The sequence below is a fragment of the Poecile atricapillus genome, chromosome 2 (genome assembly GCF_030490865.1).
Source record: "Poecile atricapillus isolate bPoeAtr1 chromosome 2, bPoeAtr1.hap1, whole genome shotgun sequence".
NCBI classification, from domain to species: Eukaryota; Metazoa; Chordata; class Aves; order Passeriformes; family Paridae; genus Poecile; species Poecile atricapillus.
Genome location: NC_081250.1, coordinates 24,954,531 through 24,974,047, shown reverse-complemented (window position 1 = coordinate 24,974,047; position 19,517 = coordinate 24,954,531). Strand labels below are relative to the sequence as shown.

The 19,517-nt window shown below is 39.3% G+C and overlaps 1 protein-coding gene across 7 annotated transcripts in view; it reads right to left on the bottom strand.

Annotated features, from left to right (window-relative positions):
• Window positions 1-19,517, bottom strand: part of DYNC1I1 (dynein cytoplasmic 1 intermediate chain 1) — a 411,944-nt gene that overhangs the window by 144,115 nt on the left and 248,312 nt on the right. For all 7 annotated transcript variants that reach the window (XM_058830768.1, XM_058830766.1, XM_058830765.1 and 4 more), the window contains 2 exons: window positions 17,719-17,809; window positions 674-733 (listed from right to left, as the gene is read on the bottom strand). In XM_058830768.1, the coding sequence (XP_058686751.1) occupies window positions 674-733; window positions 17,719-17,809 (151 nt within the window). The remainder of the gene's footprint in view (window positions 1-673; window positions 734-17,718; window positions 17,810-19,517) is intronic.

Below are 19,517 nucleotides of genomic sequence, written 5' to 3'. Positions count from 1 at the left end.
ACCTCTGCAAGCAAGCATTTCTACATTATTTCCTGCATTATTACTAAAAATTAACCTTTTTTTTTTTCACTTGTATTGGGAAATGAAGTTCCATCCCACGCTATAAAATATTAATTTTAACTCTATTACAATTTTTAAAAAGCTTCATAGGTCTGAACTCAACTGAGGTGGCACTTATTCTTGGGCTATGATCATTCTTAAGTGCAGAATTTTAAACACATACATAGCTCTTAAGGAAAAAGGAGTCATTGTTACTGCATGTGGAAACAGTGTAAATATAGCCAGCAGAAAGAAGGGGGAAAAGTATCTTGCAAAGGATTCAGAGAGAGCAGTCTGAATCAACAGGTACAAACAAGATCAATGTAACTATACATGCACATGTGTGCCACAATAATAACATTTCATCTGCAATGAAATAGTTATTTGTATTGTGTTTCAAGCAACAGAAATAGCAATTTATCTTTCCATAAGCTTGTTTAAATAGTTGGGGTTTTTTTTCCACAAAGCTGACTTTTCTGACACTTCTTATTTATGGAACTGAAAAAAGGAAACTTAAATTATGGTCTTTTTGAGACAAAAAAGCAAATGAAAATCACATACAACCAGCTCAACTAGGAAGCATTTTCAACATAATTCTTGCAAAGAAATGATAACAGAAAGAGCTGACATATACCCAAGTTCAGAGTCAGACTGGAGCTGCAGCACTGAGGGGTCTGTGTCCCATTGCAAGGTCCTAGGGTGGTAATCAGCCGTGCAGCACGAAGGGAAGGGAAAAAAAGAACACACAGAATTAACTGAAAGGATGAACAAAACCCCATCTCCTTAGTTACATGCTCTATGTAGTACATTCAACCTCCAGGTGCAAGCAACAGCCACCATATGTCAAACAAGGTTTGTAGGTCAAACTGAGACAGGGCAGGCAATTTACTACAACTACATATTATCAATAAACAGAGGAAAGAAGCTGGATTTTTCTGTCACATATTGATTAACGAAACATGGGGTTGGGTTTTCTCTCCTTTTCCTGAAAAATTCTAACTCTTTAACTTAGATTGATGGATTCACAATAATTTGTAAAATCTGCAGGCACAATTTATATGTTTTTATGGTAAGACATTCCTGAGTTAGGCAGTAACCCATCCTGTACAGCACTGCTCTGGGCAGGAACCTCACATAGTGCATGTGACAGTAAATGGCACACTGATACCAGCTCTGACATACTCTGAGGGCATCTGGGACAAACAAAGTCTTCTTTTCCTCCCAATAAGATTCCTGGGGAAGAGGACAATAATACATCTGAGAAGATCAGATCTATGAGAATCTCTTGTAAACTGCTGTCAGGTGAGGCTATTACCGAATGTACTAAAAGTTCCAGAGGTGTGGTCTGAAGTGAAGATGTTGCTCCTTGCACTGCAATGCAAGTTTCCCACAGTTTCCCATGTGACCAGCTCTAAAACACCTTGCAAACACTCACAAGAGGCTTTAAGGAGTCTTGTGAAATATTCAGAATGCTCCAATTTAAAAATGCAGAAACTGACATATCAAGGCCAACATTTTCAAGAATGCCTGCTCCTTCCCTGTCTCTTAATTTTACTTGATTTTTCCACACTCACAAAGCCACATCTTACATGCAAGAAAACTGCCGGAATCCATGAAAGAATCAAGAACACAGGATTGTCTCCTGAGCACCTTTTCCTGTAGTATGAATACTAGATTATGCATTGCTCTCACTAGCAGAAGCTAGAGCAAAGGAAAGTGCTCCTTCACTAAGCAAGCTTCACTTCATGAAGACATGCTGGATAATGATAGTTGTCAAAATTAAAAGCTCCCCTAATTTCTTCTGAATACAAATTCTGAGGATATAGAGATCATAATATTACCAGGTTCAGCCAAAACCAGCCATATAATCAGCTGTGGTCAATATACATGTCTTTCTGCAACAACAGCAACCTCTGCCAATGAATCACTCATAGAAACTAACAAGTTACTGAATTAGTTCAGAAATAGGTCTATTAAAGCCAAATAACTGTTCTACCTCCTGTCCTTAGTAAACTCACCCATTCTATTACCAGTGTTAATTCACTCTCTAGAGTGACAGACAAGGGCATGTGCTGCACTCTTGTCATTTCAGAATGAAAAAGAATCAATCTCAACACCCTGTGCATACAAAAAGAATGAAAATCTGTAATACAGAGCTGCCTTCTTATGCAACATAAGGGCACTCATTTCCCTTAACTTCTTATGACCCATAGTAATGCTTATCAGGATAAAAGACATTATACTGACAGAGAAAAGCTTCTCCAAAACTAAACTGTATTACAAAAGGTCAGAAATAAAATAATTCAGCAATAAAGAACAGATTTTTCCCTTGTAACTTAACTGCAGTATAAGTACAGTAGAAAATGGACATAAGATCTGAATGGCTGATGCAAAGCAAAGGCATCAATGACTAATGCATTATAGATACCCCATTAAAAATGCTATCTGTGTGAAGATTACTCTTGTAATGTCACCAAGGTCAGTTGCATATATTAGGACTTTCTATAAGTGCCAGTTTCTAATTTTACGGCTGCCTAGGGGCTACTTATATATTCATGTCCAGGTCTTCCAAACTCTTAAAAGAAAATACACATAATTCAGTTTCCTCCCCCCAACATTCACTTTCAAACCTACAGGTTTTGTAGGGGAGTAAAGGCTTTTTCACCAGAAAGAACACAAATATCATTTGATTAAAGCAAGAGCTTGCAATAGTCTCTAGAATTAGGATGCCTATGTTCCACCTCCAAGAATCCAGGTCACAAGAGAGGGCACCTTTACCTGGTACCCAGATAAAAATGTTGAAAAAAACTAAATTTAGAGATTTCCCACACTCAAGATAGCACTCAAATCCCAAAAATATGAGAAGAGCAACACCTATGGTTCAGGCCATCACATGCAGACATGTACTGAGACACATTCTTCCCAAAAGTACTTATTACCTGGGTTCTCATGTACAGCCTGCACCACTCTGGGCACTGATACCTACTTTTAATAGCAATTCTCCTTGACTCCTAATTATATCTGTTTTCAATACTTTTAATTCATCTGCAACATATTTCCCAGATTTGTGCTCCACTGTGCATCCCTGTGTTACCACTTGCACCAGTGTGAGAAATAGATGAGGAAACCATCTACTGAGTTGTCCTCTCCAGCTTGGCTGAGCAATGCTACCACAGAAAATGAGGCTGCAGGTAATAAATCTTCAGGTTTCAGGTCTCTTGCCCTGGGAGACAGAACACAAGTGGCTACACTCAGGTAGTAGAGGCTGGAGAGCACAGGGAGTGACTCTGTGTTTCAAGGAACACTATTGATTTGTTCTTTGTCTCTTCCTGGCACCTGAAGAATGTCATCAAATCAAAATGATAGTGAGTGAACAGTAAAGATGTAATCTGGACCTGCAATTTAGCCAGTTTCCATGGCAATAACATCAAAAAAGAAAGAAATAGATTCTTTGAGGTTTAGCAACCCAAAAATGATGTTGAATAGCCTGTGCTGTCATCCTGACTAGAAGATTAAAGCTAATCTGTTTGTGATGAACAGACATTGCATATGACATTCCTTGATCATGTGGATGAGCACCATAATTACACTTGCTCTCCCGTGGACTCTCCTCAGTGGGGATTTTGAAATGCCACTGGATCTGAGCAGAAAAGCAGTTGCCAATCTTTTTCCAACTAGTGCATGAGTTTCTCCTCCAGACACTTATTGATGAGGAAAAGGATTAGGTGTCATTGCTTTTCATTTTCCTTTCTTTCTTCATTAAACAAAACTGCAACAGCTTGACTTCAAGTCTCCCAGAGACAGAGGCAGAAAATGTAATGTCACAGACCCTGAGGACAAGTGCATGGCCTAGGAGTCAGCAGCTAGGCTGAGCTGCTCCCACTCTGGACCTTTCAGAGAGCACAAGTTGGTCAAGGTTCTGCTAAATGGATTCAATGGATTTTGGCACAGGTCTATGTAGAAGAGATGTAAAACATTTAGTTGAACATTTTTATGGGGAGAAGAGAGGAGCACTAGACCAAGCAGGTAAAAGTAGTGCTCCCTACCAGTCTCCAGTTCTGCAGACTCCTCCCATGGGTGAGGGAGTGACACAGGCACAGCAAGGAGCCCTGGAAAGTCACTGAACAGCACAGTCAGAGCTAAGCTAGATCGGTCTGTTCCCTGCACCCAGACAGCACTGACACTTTTAATCAGAACTACCCAACATTGTTCCAGAGCCGGGCGCTGTATCAGTCTCCCACATAGCAGTTAACAATAGCCCTGTGTCATGTTCCATCCCCCTTTTACATGTTCAGCTGACCCTGGCTCACTGATGGATAAAAAGCTGTATTACTAAATAACAGATTGTTCCAAAGCAGCACAAAGGGAATGAGGGCTGTTAGATCTTGCACTCAGAAGACAAGGTACAAGTGTTATTACCTCTCTTTAAACTGATCTGCTTTCACTCTCTTCCTTTAGACAGACATCTCAATAACCTATTTTTTCTCAAATTTAGGACAGTATTAATGCTGGTTTTGTTTCAGCTCTTACTACTGAAGAACTACCAGATAATTTTGACACATCATCTTTTAATAACATGAAGAAAGAAACCAACAAGAGGAAGAGGCCTAGATGACATATATTTACTAAAGGATCGGATGGTAAAACAACACCTATCTCTTCCAAATTCAAGTCCAAAGCATTAGGAAGATATTCAGAGCACAGTTCTAAAAGGGCAGAGAACTGTTACAAAATTTAAGGTAGGAGGAATTCAAACAGAAGCATTCCCTTTTCTGTAGCATTATTTTTATTACCACGGAAAAACAGGCACTGCCATGTGTTACAATGACCTGTGTAACCTTACCTCCAGAAGATTTTATTCTGATTGCATAATGTCAATTATGTAGATTAAAAATGTGGAAAAGACTAAAATAAATAAACTAAAAATAAAATAAAACACTTGAAACCTTTTGGAAAATCCCCAACATCAGAATGCATTAATGAAGCATAGATTCTGACAAACCAAAACAGTCTGGAATCCATGAGAGCTTCTCAGCTGATTCAAGCAACTTTGGGTCTGGCTTTAGCAGTAGTGTATGAAACACGTAAGACATCAGTTCCAATACATATACTTAGTAATCTGCCATCATAAAATGATACTTAATATCTGTAATCATGGTCATATTGCAACAGAACTTGGCTCTGGGTAAGCGCCCCAACCCAACACTTTTCATATGCAACATACTGACAGCTTAGTTCTGACTCTGCTTCCCTGCAGCCAAAATCAAATCCTCCCTCATCTGTTGCTGATGCTGCAGAACATGTGTTCTGCATGACTTCTTTTCTCCCCCCACTCCCCCTTCCCAGGTCAAGAGCAGCCAGGCCTGAAAATCTGTGCTTTTGAAAAAGAGGCTCCTCACAAGAATAACAGGAAACTCTGCCTTCCCAGGGGCTTTTTGCAGGGCAGAAACCTGATTGCAGCATTGCAAATCACACCTTCAAGCAGAAACAGAGGAAAGCAGACACCATATTCTGGCATCTTCTGTCACCAAGAGCTGCTGTGCTCTCCAGACCAGGAGAAAACTGTACTGACAGTGTACTGAGACCCGAGGTATCTCCTAAACTGAGATATCCATATGTGTCCCTAATGAAACACCATTAGATCTGACAGGCCCCAAACCAAGCATCACCCCTTGCAGCAACAACAGTGTCCTAAAATGACCCTTCATATGGGAAAATAGTGATGCCCTCCTAACCCTAAAATTCAGCAGCAGATTGTGCCATGACTCCACAGATTAGGCTGTGCCAGGGTTTTTCAGTGATCAAAGGCCAATCCACTAAGAAGAGCACAGGCTGTTACTAAACCGAAGCACAGAGACCAGAAATGAAGGTGGGACTCACCCAGAGCATTTGGACTCACCTATCCTTTAGGAAGTCTCAAGGCACCTTTGCTTACCAAAGCAATATTTCTAAATGGATGTGAATGTGACATTGAGCCTCATTCTCCCAATCTGTGGTGGGAGGGGTCTTGTTGTTGCAGAAGGTATTTATACAATCTTCAGGCACCCAAATGAAGGGCTCCACCAGGGAAACATTACCATGGACTCTTTCCGTACAAACAGAAAGGCAGGAGATTGCTCCATGGAACAGATACAAGCACCCAACTTAGACTCCTGTTGTGAATAGGTATCAGAGGTGGTTGGTATCTTCACTGTTCAGTCTCATTTTGATCTGCTGAGAAATAGATAAGGAAGCAATCAGCTGCTACTTGACAGCCTGCAGGCTTCAGTCTGCTTCATTCTTTCTTTTCTTCTAACTTCAAATGCAACTAGCAAAAGAAGTAAATTAGGAAAAAGGAGCTAACCAACAAGCTCAAAACAGCAGAGAACACAATTCTTGCTTCTGACTTTGATGTAAAGAGGAGCCTCATGTTTAAAATTACAATTTTAACCCTGGATTACAATTTCCAAAAGATTCAGAATTGCTTACATTGGGAACTCTGCACCTTCCTAGTGATGGTGCATAGAAAAACACGTCATACTCAACTCATACAACCTTAAAAAATACTGGGCACAACAGCTGTGACATAAGACATCTTTTTTTAAATCATCAAGAGAATAAAATGCTAAGACGTGTATGCATGCATTTTTTCAATATGATACCAAATACTGTTAGCAAGTTGCAATCCAGTAGTATTTGCAGTTTCAATGTGTAATTTATCATGTGTCTAGACCACTTTTTTTTTTAATGTCTGAATATTGCCAGAATGAATTTAAGACTGCATAATTATTTAGCTACTTCAAAGAATTCCACCTACTTTTTGTGTCAGTTTCTCCAAAGCTCTTAACTTGCTGCTGATTAAATACAAAATCTGAACTAAGAAACTGTTGATGAGAAATTACTGCAGATGTTTAAATATGAGTGTGCAGATAAGCTATTTATTTTTATTCCTTTCACTCTACATTTTTATAATTTTAATTCTCTCCACTGTGATTTTCACTTTCTGATATTTTTTGTACATTTGAAGTGTGTCTCCAAAACAAGCTACACAAAAAAAATCCCCAGAAGATTCAAAGCTACTAGTTAGACTAGTATGACTATCACTAGTCAGAGATGGAAAAGTACCACTTGCCTCAATGGCTGGTTTGCATCTAAGCCACTATTCTGCTGCCATCTGTTTTGTTTTACTCTGTTTTGCAGATCTGTTCCACTGTGAAAGGATTGGCAAAAAGAAAATACCTTCCTTGTGCTACTTGTTTTCTGAAGCACACTGTAAGCAAGATGGCTATCAGCAGTTAGGCAGGATTTGTGCCTCTCAACACCACGCTCACTTGTGCTCGTAGAGCAGAAGTCTGCTCTGGCTTCACTGTGTGTTCTTGTGTTCAGAACTGGGCTGCTACTGCTAATCATAAAATAAAATGCCTTAATACATTCAGAGAACAAGGAGTTTGGCGCTGCTGCTGGAGCACAGCCAGAAGGTTTTGTTTGGCTTTGCATTTACACTTCCAAGCAGGCTGACACCTCTAACTTCCAGTCTTCACTAATAAAAAGAGCAACTCTGACCTCCTTGAGAGCACAGCACTATCTTTTAGCTGCCTGGGAACCATAAGAGCCCTTTTCAGAATGGCATGAGTTTAAAACATGGGTTATTTTTTAAGGTATATTTATGCAAAAATCACAGACAAATAATATTTGAAACACACGTCTATGTCAAAATACTTCTTGAATTAAGGTTATTCTATAGAATGGATTTCATAGTTTTCAAAAACCATTTGAGTTTTAAATCAGGATGAACAATTCTGGCAAGCCTGCAATAATAAGGCCATATCACAGGACCAACACCTTGCTGTTTTCCATTTCACAGAATTCGACTCATTAAATCAGAAATTTAATTCATCCAATCTGCTGAACTTAGCTGCTATATTTGAAGTCTGTCCTTTGATTCAGGTCTCCATTACAGATCTCCTGGCAATATCATATTCACACTTTACATTCTATAGCCACAGAAATCTTAGTCTGCAAATTTATGCTGGTTTACCAGGAGGGTCACTGTGGGCAGCAGGCTGGATCTGTGAGGACAGAAGGTCAAATAGTTAGAGCTGACACAGATTTACTCTGAGAGCCAGATACCAAAATGGTCATTTTGAAAGTGCAGTAATAAAAAACAGGTTCAGAGGCATGGCACAAGTTGTTTTATTCCCTTAGCAAACACTGAAAATTCTTTATTCAAACACTATTTTTGTATTGGTTTTCATACCAAGTTAAGTCTGCGTAGCAAAGCAGAACTCAGATGATCACAAATGTAAAGAAAGAACTTTGCAGGAGAAGTTTTACATGCTATCAGCTCGTTCAAATGCTTGAAAGGAACTGCAGTACTCACATTAGGAGTCTTTGATCCAGACTCCATGGATATGCATATGAGGAAAGTTTCCTCATAAACTTCAAGGGGCTTTGGGTACAATTGCATAAAAGTCAAAATAATATTTAATAGTCAAATCTAGGAAAGGCAATCCATAAACTTGCAGAGGACTCAAAGAGGTAACACCAAGGTTGGAACCTACAACATTTAGGTCTGCTATTATTCATCTGAAGAAGAATGTGTAAGATTTCAGCAATTTTTTCATTTTGCTTTGATATTAAAATGCAGTAACTGCTAGATGGAAGAAGAGATAGTGTTTCCCATTCTTTATATCGTTTATTTTGTGGTAGAAAAAGAAAAATCATTCCAAAAGGGGATGAGATTTTTGTTACAATTAGAGCTGAAACAAGAAATCACTATATGAGAGTTATCAAAATTTTTTCACATTAACAGTCAAAATGTCAGAAGTTCTCATTACCCAATGATCTGGCTTTTAATAGAACAGCTCAGAAATTATTTTCTGAGTTTGAACCATTAAGGTAAGTAAGTGCATCTAAAATTTGTGAATCAAAATCAGTTTTAAATGGAAAGCCATTCATTTTCATAGGTTCTGCTCATGGAAAATTTTACATGGCATACTTAGACTGTTTCAAAACTCCTTGGGGAAAAAAATAAAATAAAATAAAAATAGCAGTATCTCACTTGTGGCAGCAATTCCCACATTACACGTTTGAAGAAAAATCCTAAAAATTTCATTACCGAAATAGTTACTTATTGAACCTTTTTACTTTTCCAGATAAAACATAAAATTGAGAATGAAAATTTCCTAAAGTCTTTTTAATAGGCTAGAGAAGAAGAAAACATCAATATGCACAAACTGTACGAGTTTAAGATAGGAGGTGATCTTGCACAGTTTAATTAAATCAAGATGAAATTCAGTGTAAGAGAACTGTTTAAGCTGAGCTAGCCTTAGCAAGTAACTTGTTTTGTTTTAAGAGGATTAGTGTTTTAGTCAACAAAATCATCTGATTGTCTGACTAAATATATGATGATATGTCTGTAAATAACTAAAGAGAACTAACTATAGCTGGGCTGATAGCCTAAATGGTTAAGTGAGGCTTTATACATTAATTTTATTTTCTTCTGGATGCAGCTGGGGCTCAGGTTTCTAAGGCATTTTACGAAGCACCCTGGGAATGGCAATCTTTCCTTCTCCTTTGATTTATAGCATGGAGATGCTTGCTAATGAGAAAAATAATCAAAGATCTGGAGGACTGAACTCTATCAATCCTTTAGGAAGGAAAGCATGAAAATCCTTAATGATGCCAGAGGCTCACATGCTAAAAGGATTGCAGATGATTCTAATTAATATGGACCATTCAGACTTTGTAACTGGCACACACCAAAAAACACTCCCTACTTTCTAGGTCAGATATAACAGACACTTGAAAGCGACTGCCAAATATCAGTCCCTAAGGTGTCTGCTTCTGTCTATGGGCTAAAAAAACCCAAAAAACTGGCAGGGAGAGGCTTTAGATATCTAGGGCTAAATATTCATTGAATGTAAAGTAGAAGGATTGTGGTTCTTGTGCAGGGAGAAAAGGAGGGAAAACAGTGTAAGAGATCTGCCATGCCCCAGCCTTGCATCCTAATCTATGCAGGGCAAGCTGTGATGTGCAAACAGCCCAACACAGCCACCCACTGCTATCCTGTAATCAGGCTGATGCTGGGAAGTGTGGGAGACGGCAGCTCCACTTTAAAAGGCAGCAGAGTTCCTAGGCCAAAGACAGCAGAGACAGCCAGGGGGTCCCCCCAGGCAAGGGGAGGAGGTGACACTGTCACTGCTTCATAGAAACCATCACTATTCAGGTCAAGAAGGCTTAAGGCATGATTTGGCCTCTAAGTCTGCTGGAAACTGGAAATGAAACATGTGCCAAGCAATCCTGACAACAGAGTTGTGGTAGATTAATGGGAAAAAATGTAACAGCTGGGTGTTATTAATTTCTGTCCTACCATGTAATGGCACACACCCCATACCAAGCCCCACCAAAACAGTGGCAACACAGCATCCCACAGGCTCTCCCATTTATCTCTAGCCACCAAGCAGAAAAATTCCCTTGACTCTGCACTGTGAAAGACTACACAACAGTCCCTAGGGTTAAAATCCTTCTTTGTCTGAATAAAACACCATGCAAGCATAGTTTGCCATGAAGTAGTTATTTTCCCTCAGTCTTTCCTGTAGCCCCCTTAAGAGTCTTTATATTGTTCTGTACTTCCCTTTGGCTCAGCCCATTTATGAAGTAAGTATGGCACTAAAGCAGCCATTTAGAAAGCATTTTGTACATATAAATTGATCTTACAAAAAAGCACCATAAAGAAAATAATCCACTACCAATAACTGTTACAGCTGCTGCTCCTGAGGCAATACATCACAGGCCCGCTTGTCCTGGAACAAGTGAAGAAGGATCCCTGTCATTTCTGAATGTGGTAACACAATGAAATGCTGGTAATGCAAAGCTGAGTGGCAGTGATGAAACAGCATCATGGCAAAGAACCTGTCAAATGCATTTGCTTAATGATAAAGTAACTAAGCCCGAGGCAATACGGTTCTGTTGGCAGTGGTTTTAGCAGATCTTACAGAAAACATGGTTTTGCTAATGTCTGCGAGAGATGCTTTCTACAGCTAAAGAGAACATAGGAAATATGCTGTATGGACAATTAAAGGTCATCTGCTACAGTAATACAACCTTTCTGCGCAAATTAAATAGAGACCAGAATCTACCTTCCTTTGCCATCTTTTTCTGTCTAATTAAATAGAAAAGTAGACAGACACTTAAAGAGAGAATGGCATTCTAATACCCTTTCTTCATCTTGTTGATGTGTTATACTACCGTTCTAGTTAAGAAGCTGTTTGAAAATTAAAGCTGAGTTGCCAGGCCTGATTTTTCAGGAAAAACAGACAGAACCCAAACACTTTGATGGCATGTAGATGTACTCATGAGGGATCATCAAACAAAAAGTATCTATCTGATTTTAAATATTATGTAGTAGGAACACACTGGAGTAAACATAGCTTTTTTTTTTTACTGACAGGGAGCAAGATTAAATACAAAACTATAAAATAATGACATGCTTTGACTCATTTGGTGCCCAGATGCTCCAGAGCTATCTTTTTCCTTTTGACTGTGTATCTGAAAAGCATGAAATGTTTGTGTTTGACAGTCAGACATGAAGTAACGTGGGATTAACACAAGACTGGTGTGTGTGTTTAGATACTGCATTATAAATCAGAACACCTATTATCTTTACAAAAATGAGTAAACAATATGCTGCAGGGAAAAAGAACTGGAATCATATCCTGCACTGGGCCAATACAATTTTGGAGTGAATATCAACACATTGAAAGAGAACACATTCTAGTGTATTTCTTTTTATAACAAAATGGCTCAAAGTGGCCATGGTAGATGGAAGGAACACAGGACCATATCTGATGAAAATATACACAAATGCAGCCTGTCAGCAAAATTCAAAACAGAATGAGAGAGAAGAAGACATGCTCTTGACTCTTTATCAGTAAGGACATCCAACCTAATGTGACAGCTGCTATTATATTCTCTGGAATACAACTGGGAACATTCAGAGGTCACAGTGACTGCAAGATGAACTGATGTAGTGGACTAAAATATCATGCCATGAGCCAAAGCCAAAGGGGATACTGCTCCTCAGAGAAAAGTGCTCCAGCATTGCACACAGCTGTTCTATTTCTAGGATTGCTCATTTATGTATTTTATGCAGAATAAAGAAACTGGTGATGGTGAGACAATCAGGATTCCAGAGTGATCTAACTTCTCCAGCATATTACTGCTACAAAATCTCTTTAAGAAATTCAGTTTCCCTTTATCTTTTGTTTTCTTTGCTACCTAATGCAATACTCAAACGCATTCTCACAGGAACTTTCATTAAATATTTAGAGCTTCATCCAAAGAAGGGCTAACCCTGCTTTACTGCAAGTATGCTTCATACACTAAAGTTAGTTAATCGATTTCAGTGCATAAAACTTATCACAAAACCTGTGATATCAAAGGAACAACAACATAAATCACATATGAATCATTTAAACCAAGTACTACATTGTACCCTAATCCAAATAACAACAATAACTACAGAATGAGTAGGTGTAGCCAAACAAATCCACAGCACAGTCCAAAGGGCTATGGGAGAAACAGCAAAAAATAATCCAGCTTACATTATTTTACAACAGATAAAGCACCATTTTGAAATAACCATCCTCTGGAAGAAGCCACCAGAAGATTAATGTCTTTGTCTTTATGTGAGCCCACAAAATAATCAGCTACCTAAACCTATGTACAGCAAAATACACACGTTAGAAAGCAAAAGAACACACATAAAATTCTTGCAGAAGGAAGGGCAACCATTAACCTTTACACATCCAAGACAGCTGAGCCTGGTGCAGTTCACTGAGCAGATGGAAGGTAAGAAACCTTACACCCAGCCTGATGGGATTCTCATGTTCCCCAATGCACAGTGGGAAGCGCTGCACACATGGGACTCCACTGGGCACACACACACACACAATTCACAATAAATGAGATGCTACTGTGCAAACCTACTACTGGAGGATAGTGAAGCTATCTGAGCACATGGAGGTTGTTCCCAGCCAGGAACACATAGGAGCAGTGAAGGATACAGGGCAGATTGGGCCACAGAGATAAATCACCCCTTGGTCCCCAAAAGGAACTCCCCCCAGCATGCCACATGCCAGGTGAGCACAGGAGCCTCTGCAGGTGACACAGGCACACACACCAATGCAGGCTGGCGTGAGCCCTGAAGGCAGCCCAGCCACAGCAGCACCTCCTCCCAGCACAGACATATTTCTGCTATCTTATGTTGGGTTGACATGCAAAGGGCAGATGGACCCTGCCTGAGCCAGATTACAAGGTCTTTCTAGGGAGCTGCTCAGCCCACAAAACCTTATACTGCACTGCCTGTCTCTGAGGCACTGTACAAAGTCTGTCTTTGTGCATTTCCTCAGACAACAAACCCAAAATTCACATGTGAGTGCTGCAAAGACGAGACTTACAAATGCCTAAGGTATGCTGAGCAGCAGAACCTACCTCTCCATGGGCATGTTTCATTGTGGCTCAATTATATTAGTTAGCATCCTCTCTAGCACACTGGGGTAGTAAAAGTTCAGAGTATCCAGGGAGATGTACATAGTTATTACAAAGGAGTTTTATTTTAGTAGAAACAAATTTGTGTTTCACACTATGCTACAGCACAGGAGCTCTCAGCAAACGCCTTTACCTCAGCCCTTGTCTTCATATGCATTCAAATCTAGACTGAAGTTGTGCATGTCTCTGTGTGTATAAGCTGACCATCAGCAAGAGGACATAGGGAATCATCAAAATGCTTACAAAATGCTAAACAAACCAAAACACCTATCCTGAAAGAGCCAAGGATACTCTATTACAAGGAGAATCTCCATGCAATCCTGGAATACTGTCCTATGGAAAATGAGTCATGTCTGACTACATCATATAAGAAAGCTCTCTGAACCAATGACCCATCTATTCAGAGATAGATATCTGCTCAGGCTATGTCATTTTTCCATCCTATCTGTGGAATATCAACACAGGCATCCAGAAAAGCAAAATGGGATGTGTAAAGCAGTGTGGAGACAGGTAAGTTGTTCTCTGAGCAACAACTCATGTGAATCGTTCAGTGTAGCCTGGTAACTAAGAACAGCACCAGAATCAAAGTGTAACACACATCTGGCTACCCAGATATGATCCCCAAGATCACCAAAAAAAAAATAAATTTGGCTCTCCTGTCCAACTGAAAGCATTCAGTCAGTAGTTTCTAGAACAGTTATACATCTAACATCTGCTTATTCTTACAGTTGCCGTCATGGCTCAGAGGGAATCTGGAATGCTGCTCAAACCTAATATTTTCCCCAGTGAAAAGGTTATGACAAATAGGAAAATGGTACTAAAGATTAATCAGCCAAAAAAATAACCTATAGAAACCTGGGATGCAGAAGATAGAAATGGTTCCTCTATTTAGTGGTATTACAAAGTCCACACCTCCTCTCCTAACACAGTGAATCAGAGAAAAGACAACACTGCTCTGGCTATTGGGCTGGAGATAATGGACAATGGTCCTGAAGGATAGCAGCATTACTAGTCTGTAGGTTGCATGGCAGAAGTGACTATTGTGGCCACGCAGCTTTTCTTCCTGTGCAACAAAAGGGCTGTGCAACTTTTATGAATGAATTGTTGTTTGACCTATTGTCTGCCTGTTTGCCAAGCACGTTATCCTGGACAAGAAATGACCGCTGATAGAAGATCCCACAGAGTGTTTAGGTAAATTGTTTAAGCAGTGAATCTGTCTCACTGTTGAATTTTTTCTGTTTTGTATTTCTCCAACTTCGATACCAAATACTTTGCTGCTTTCACCTTTTCTGCTGCAGGAGCCTGTTTGCTCCTATGTAACTATTAAACTTGGTGAGCAAGTTACTAATCAGTTTTCATCTTGCAAAGTAAGACTGAGTGAAATCTGTGGTTCCAGGACTACAACTAAGCAGTGTTCAAACTCTCAGTTTATCAATTTTCTTTCCTGAACAACAGATGTCATAAATCTGTGTTTCTGGCTGAACTACATTCACTTTGATATAAGAAATCACAGATGCTTGCTGATCAAAGCATATCTCAAATATACTTGGTGATATTGGGACCAACAGATTAAGACTGACAACTACCAGAAGTATCAGCAACTCAAAGAAGTATGAACACAACCTAGTTCTGTACCAAAATATGTTCCCTCTTACAGGAACGTATGAAGATCTGCATTCCTCAAAGCTTTCAACAGTGCCTCTCTCCTGTAAGGAGCCAAAATCTGTGACTTCACAGCTTTTTTATTTTTTAATTTTTTTTCTTTAATATCCATCATCTTCCTCTGGGGAACACTTCAGCAATGAGTAACCAGACTGCCCGCAGGATTTCTGCCAGGCTGTGTGAGCTCATTATTCTGCAGCAGTTAGCAGCAGCAACAACAGACAAGCTGTGATCACTGAGATTGGGGCATTAGCAGCTTTGAAACTAATCTGCTCTCCTCTAAAGCCTGAGCTCAGCCTAGTACAGAAAAGTGAAAGATCTAATAAGCATGATGGCATGACAGGGGATTCAGCAGAAGTGCCCCCTCTATCACAGAAAGTGAAAAGGAAAAATAAATTAAAATGAAGCAGGATAACCCTGTCTATACAGATCAACAGGCAATAATATATGTAGTAAAATAAGTTTAATAAAATAAGTTAGATGAGAGGTCTGTGCACTTCTCAGAGAAAACAGCTGAGATGGTTTCATCCTGTTTACCCACTGTGATGACAGTTCTATCAACATCTTCCTCGCCAAGTCTGACCACTCTATCACACATGCAGGCTTGAGTGCACCTGTTCACACAGACACTGAGCACATCTACCTGCACCCAGTGACACTAATTCGACTAATTGCCACTCAATACTATCCACTGCTTACACACATTCCCGAGGGCCTGGACCAGACATTATCATATTTCCATTACCACAAAGCAATCGCTCCAGGCAAAGATCTGCAAGCAGCCTTCCTGGCGTACAGCACGGCCCTTTCAATACCTAAGAATATGCCAAGTAAACTGGGAGACTACAAGCAAGGTCTTAGGATTCCCACCGAATTCCTAGTATGGCCTCAAGAAGCCGGAAAATGGCTCCAAAATGAAAGCTCACAATGCAGAATGTCATGAGCTCGGAAGAAGGGGACAAACTCCATTCTCCTCTGAAAGGACATGTGGTCATGTGCTTTCATTGCGTGCTGCTGACAGAGAGCCAAAGTGGGTAACAGCCAAATAAATTCTTCCAAGAGCCTTTTTTTACCTTAATAGTAAACCAGTTACACCATTAGGGTTCAGAGGAAAAGCAAGAATTTTGAAGTCTCCACCCAGCTTTGTCAGAGCTTCATGCAGGACTGCGGTAAATAGCTTCATCCTGAACAGCAGGCTATACTTTGCTTAAAAAGGTTTTTTGTTCTACTCAGAGAACTTTGTCTTGTGGAAATCTACTGCATTTACTTATGAAGGCAGAATTACACTATTTTCTGTGTTTTAAACTGCTACATCTTACAGGCTAGGTATTTTCACTTAACAACCTCCATTTCTTCTAGAGGGTAGTCCTGGGAGCAGGGTTGAGCTGATTTAATAGCAGCTGTGCAGCATCCACATCGAAAGGGAGAGTGTTTGCATCTGGCTGAAGGGGACACAACAAACTCTCTGCTTATGGAAGTGTGATTTTTCTAAGCAGAAGGCTAGCGTGGCATGAAATCTGGTGACCTGAAGCTCTGTCACATTGCAGTCTGTGTCTGGAGAGGTATGATTTGATGTCTACCGAGCACTGTTAACTACAGAAAGCAAACACACTGCTTTCATGCCATTAGCAAAGTCTTGGCTCACAGAATTGGATGAGCTGGCAGCTCAGATCTATCTTGATTTAGTGTGATACAAAAAGAACTATTAGGTTCCATCTTTAACATCTTTTATTTTTTCCCAAAATATACAGTATAGCTGCTTGCACAGCATCCTCATGCTCTCCTTTATTTTCTGTTCCAGAGCAGGAATTATTTTTGGATTGCCACTTCATTTTTTATTTCTCCCATGGAAACAAAAATAAGAAGATTACTCTTGTTTCCATCCCTCACACACATTCCACTTTACAACAAGAACAGAGCTGCTTCCCGCCCGTTATTCATGAAACTCTCCAATATCCAGAGTTTCCAAGACAAAACTGCCAGTGGGTCCTGGGATGTTTCAGCCTGTTCCTGTTCAAGCTCTTCTCTGCCCCTTTCAGTGGCACACACTGCAACGAGCAGTCAGCCTCAGGAACCTGAGGCAACCTGGTGTTGCATGAGGAGGAATTCCAAGGAGACTGATTATGTGAACAAAGATAACTCAACATGAATAACAGGTTTTACCTCTGGGCAGATCTCCCTTTTTTTTTCATGTATTTCTAAACAGCATGACAGCTTTCTGTAGGCCATTTTAAAAGTGTAAATTAATCTCTTGCTTTCACTACAAGGTTTGGGGCTCAGAGCTTAAGATCCATTTGCTGCATGCATTTACTTGCCTCAGATCTGAGACCGCTCTTACTGGGTAACACCCAGTGGACAATGCAGAAACAAAAGTACACATTCAATACTGCATGCTCTTATTTACAACAGACAAGGAAAAAAGGGGGAAGTAAGAGCAAAGTGAAAAAAACCTCACATTTATTCAAGTCTGTTAACTCTGTGTCTTACCTTCCTATGGGTCCCAGATCCCCTGAGTCCTGGCTGCCTGCGTCACTGGGTGTGCTCACTGATTTCGAAGAGGGAGACATAGGGGTTGGGACTAAATAATGAAAATAACAGGTATCCCATGTTAACACATGCAGCGACTGCACTGATGAAGAGCAGTGTCAGACAAATCAAAACCAATGGACCAAAATGATAGTGGATGAATGAGTAGGAGAGTTTGAAATGGTGAAAGCAAATAAGGAAGGAAAGAAAAAGAAAAGGAAGAGAGTCAAGTGAATTTTAAGTCTTCTGGAAGTGTTAAAACTGACATCTATTTAGACAGGACTGAAAGCCCAATGGGAATCTACAGCTAATCAATGGAGAAGCTAACTTGTGGAAATAAAACAGCACTTGTTTTCTTGAGTCTGGTTTGCAGCTGACTTGCAAAAGATTTTAAAGGTATGAAGAAATATTAGGGGCTTGTCTTGTCAAAAAACTAAGTGAACTCTTCTGGTAAAGTCAAGTAGGCAACAGAACAAGCATACTTTTCAAATTCTGATTTTAAATCAAAAGCCAGTGTCCATTAGATATGCTCTAAGGCTGCAGTGTGGAAATGACATAAAAAAATAAAAGCTGAATAAGGAAATGCAGCTAAGTTAAAATCATTTCCCAAAGATGCTGAGAATACACATTAGTTTACTTGGTGATTGTTTTCTTAAGTAATGTAGGTCATAGAAAAATTTCCATTTTGGGTGGGACATGATTTCAACACACAAGGAAAAGTTTCCCTTGATTTACACACTATTTGCCCAAGCACTTGAAATTATTTTCTCTTTGCCTTGCCAGGGCTTTTGAAGCATATTTCATGCAAAGGCAATTTTGTTTCCTGAAACAGGAAAGGAAGTTCACAGCTCAAGGTCAGCCCGAGTTAAAGCTCTTCAGCAAAGAAATAATAAATAAAAGAGAAAAAATATCCTGATTTCTTTTAAAATGGTTTCTCAAAAATATTAAAAATTAGGAGATGGCTCCAGTCAAGATTTAAAGTAAGTATTCTTCAAAGCAGCCACATTGAATAAAACACAAAAAGAGGGTTTAGTGCAAAAGCAAAGTTTCCATTTGGTTTAAATCATGTGCATTTTCTTTTATAGATTTAACAGAGTAAATCTTTAGAATACTTTGTTATGTTTCACAATGTATAACGACAGACCTGTCAAGAGATTCGGATTTTCCATGTGGTCAAACATTTAATGCAGATTCTCCCTAGAGACTGTCACAGAAATGACTGCAGCATGAAAAGTGAATGCATCTTCGTGACAGCACTTTGGCAGGTTACAGGTATGTCTGGTTGTTTACATATTCCATACTCACATTGAGACCTGGCATTGTGCAAAGGTGGAATTAGACTCCTTTGTACATTAATTATGAGTGTACGTAAAAAAAGAGAAATAAATACTATTTTTAACTAAAAGGAATTTACATACACTTTTGACAGCACCAAACACAAAAAAAATTAACTAATATAAAAACTGATAACTCGCAACATGAATAAGTGTTTGGTTAATAAAATTATAAGGACACATATACTCATTCCTATATAAAAATGAGTATTTAAAATGTTATACATTAAAAATATATCTCATTTTATCTTGGACCTTACTTTTGTAAAATGATATAATTTTAAAAACATATTTTATTATACATCAAAATAACCTAACCATTGCTTGTCAGACAATTCTTCTGAGAAGTGGTATCTAAAAGCTTCAGTCATTCAACCATAACTTATAAAAATAGTAACTTTTCTCAATAAATGTTAGTTGATGCAA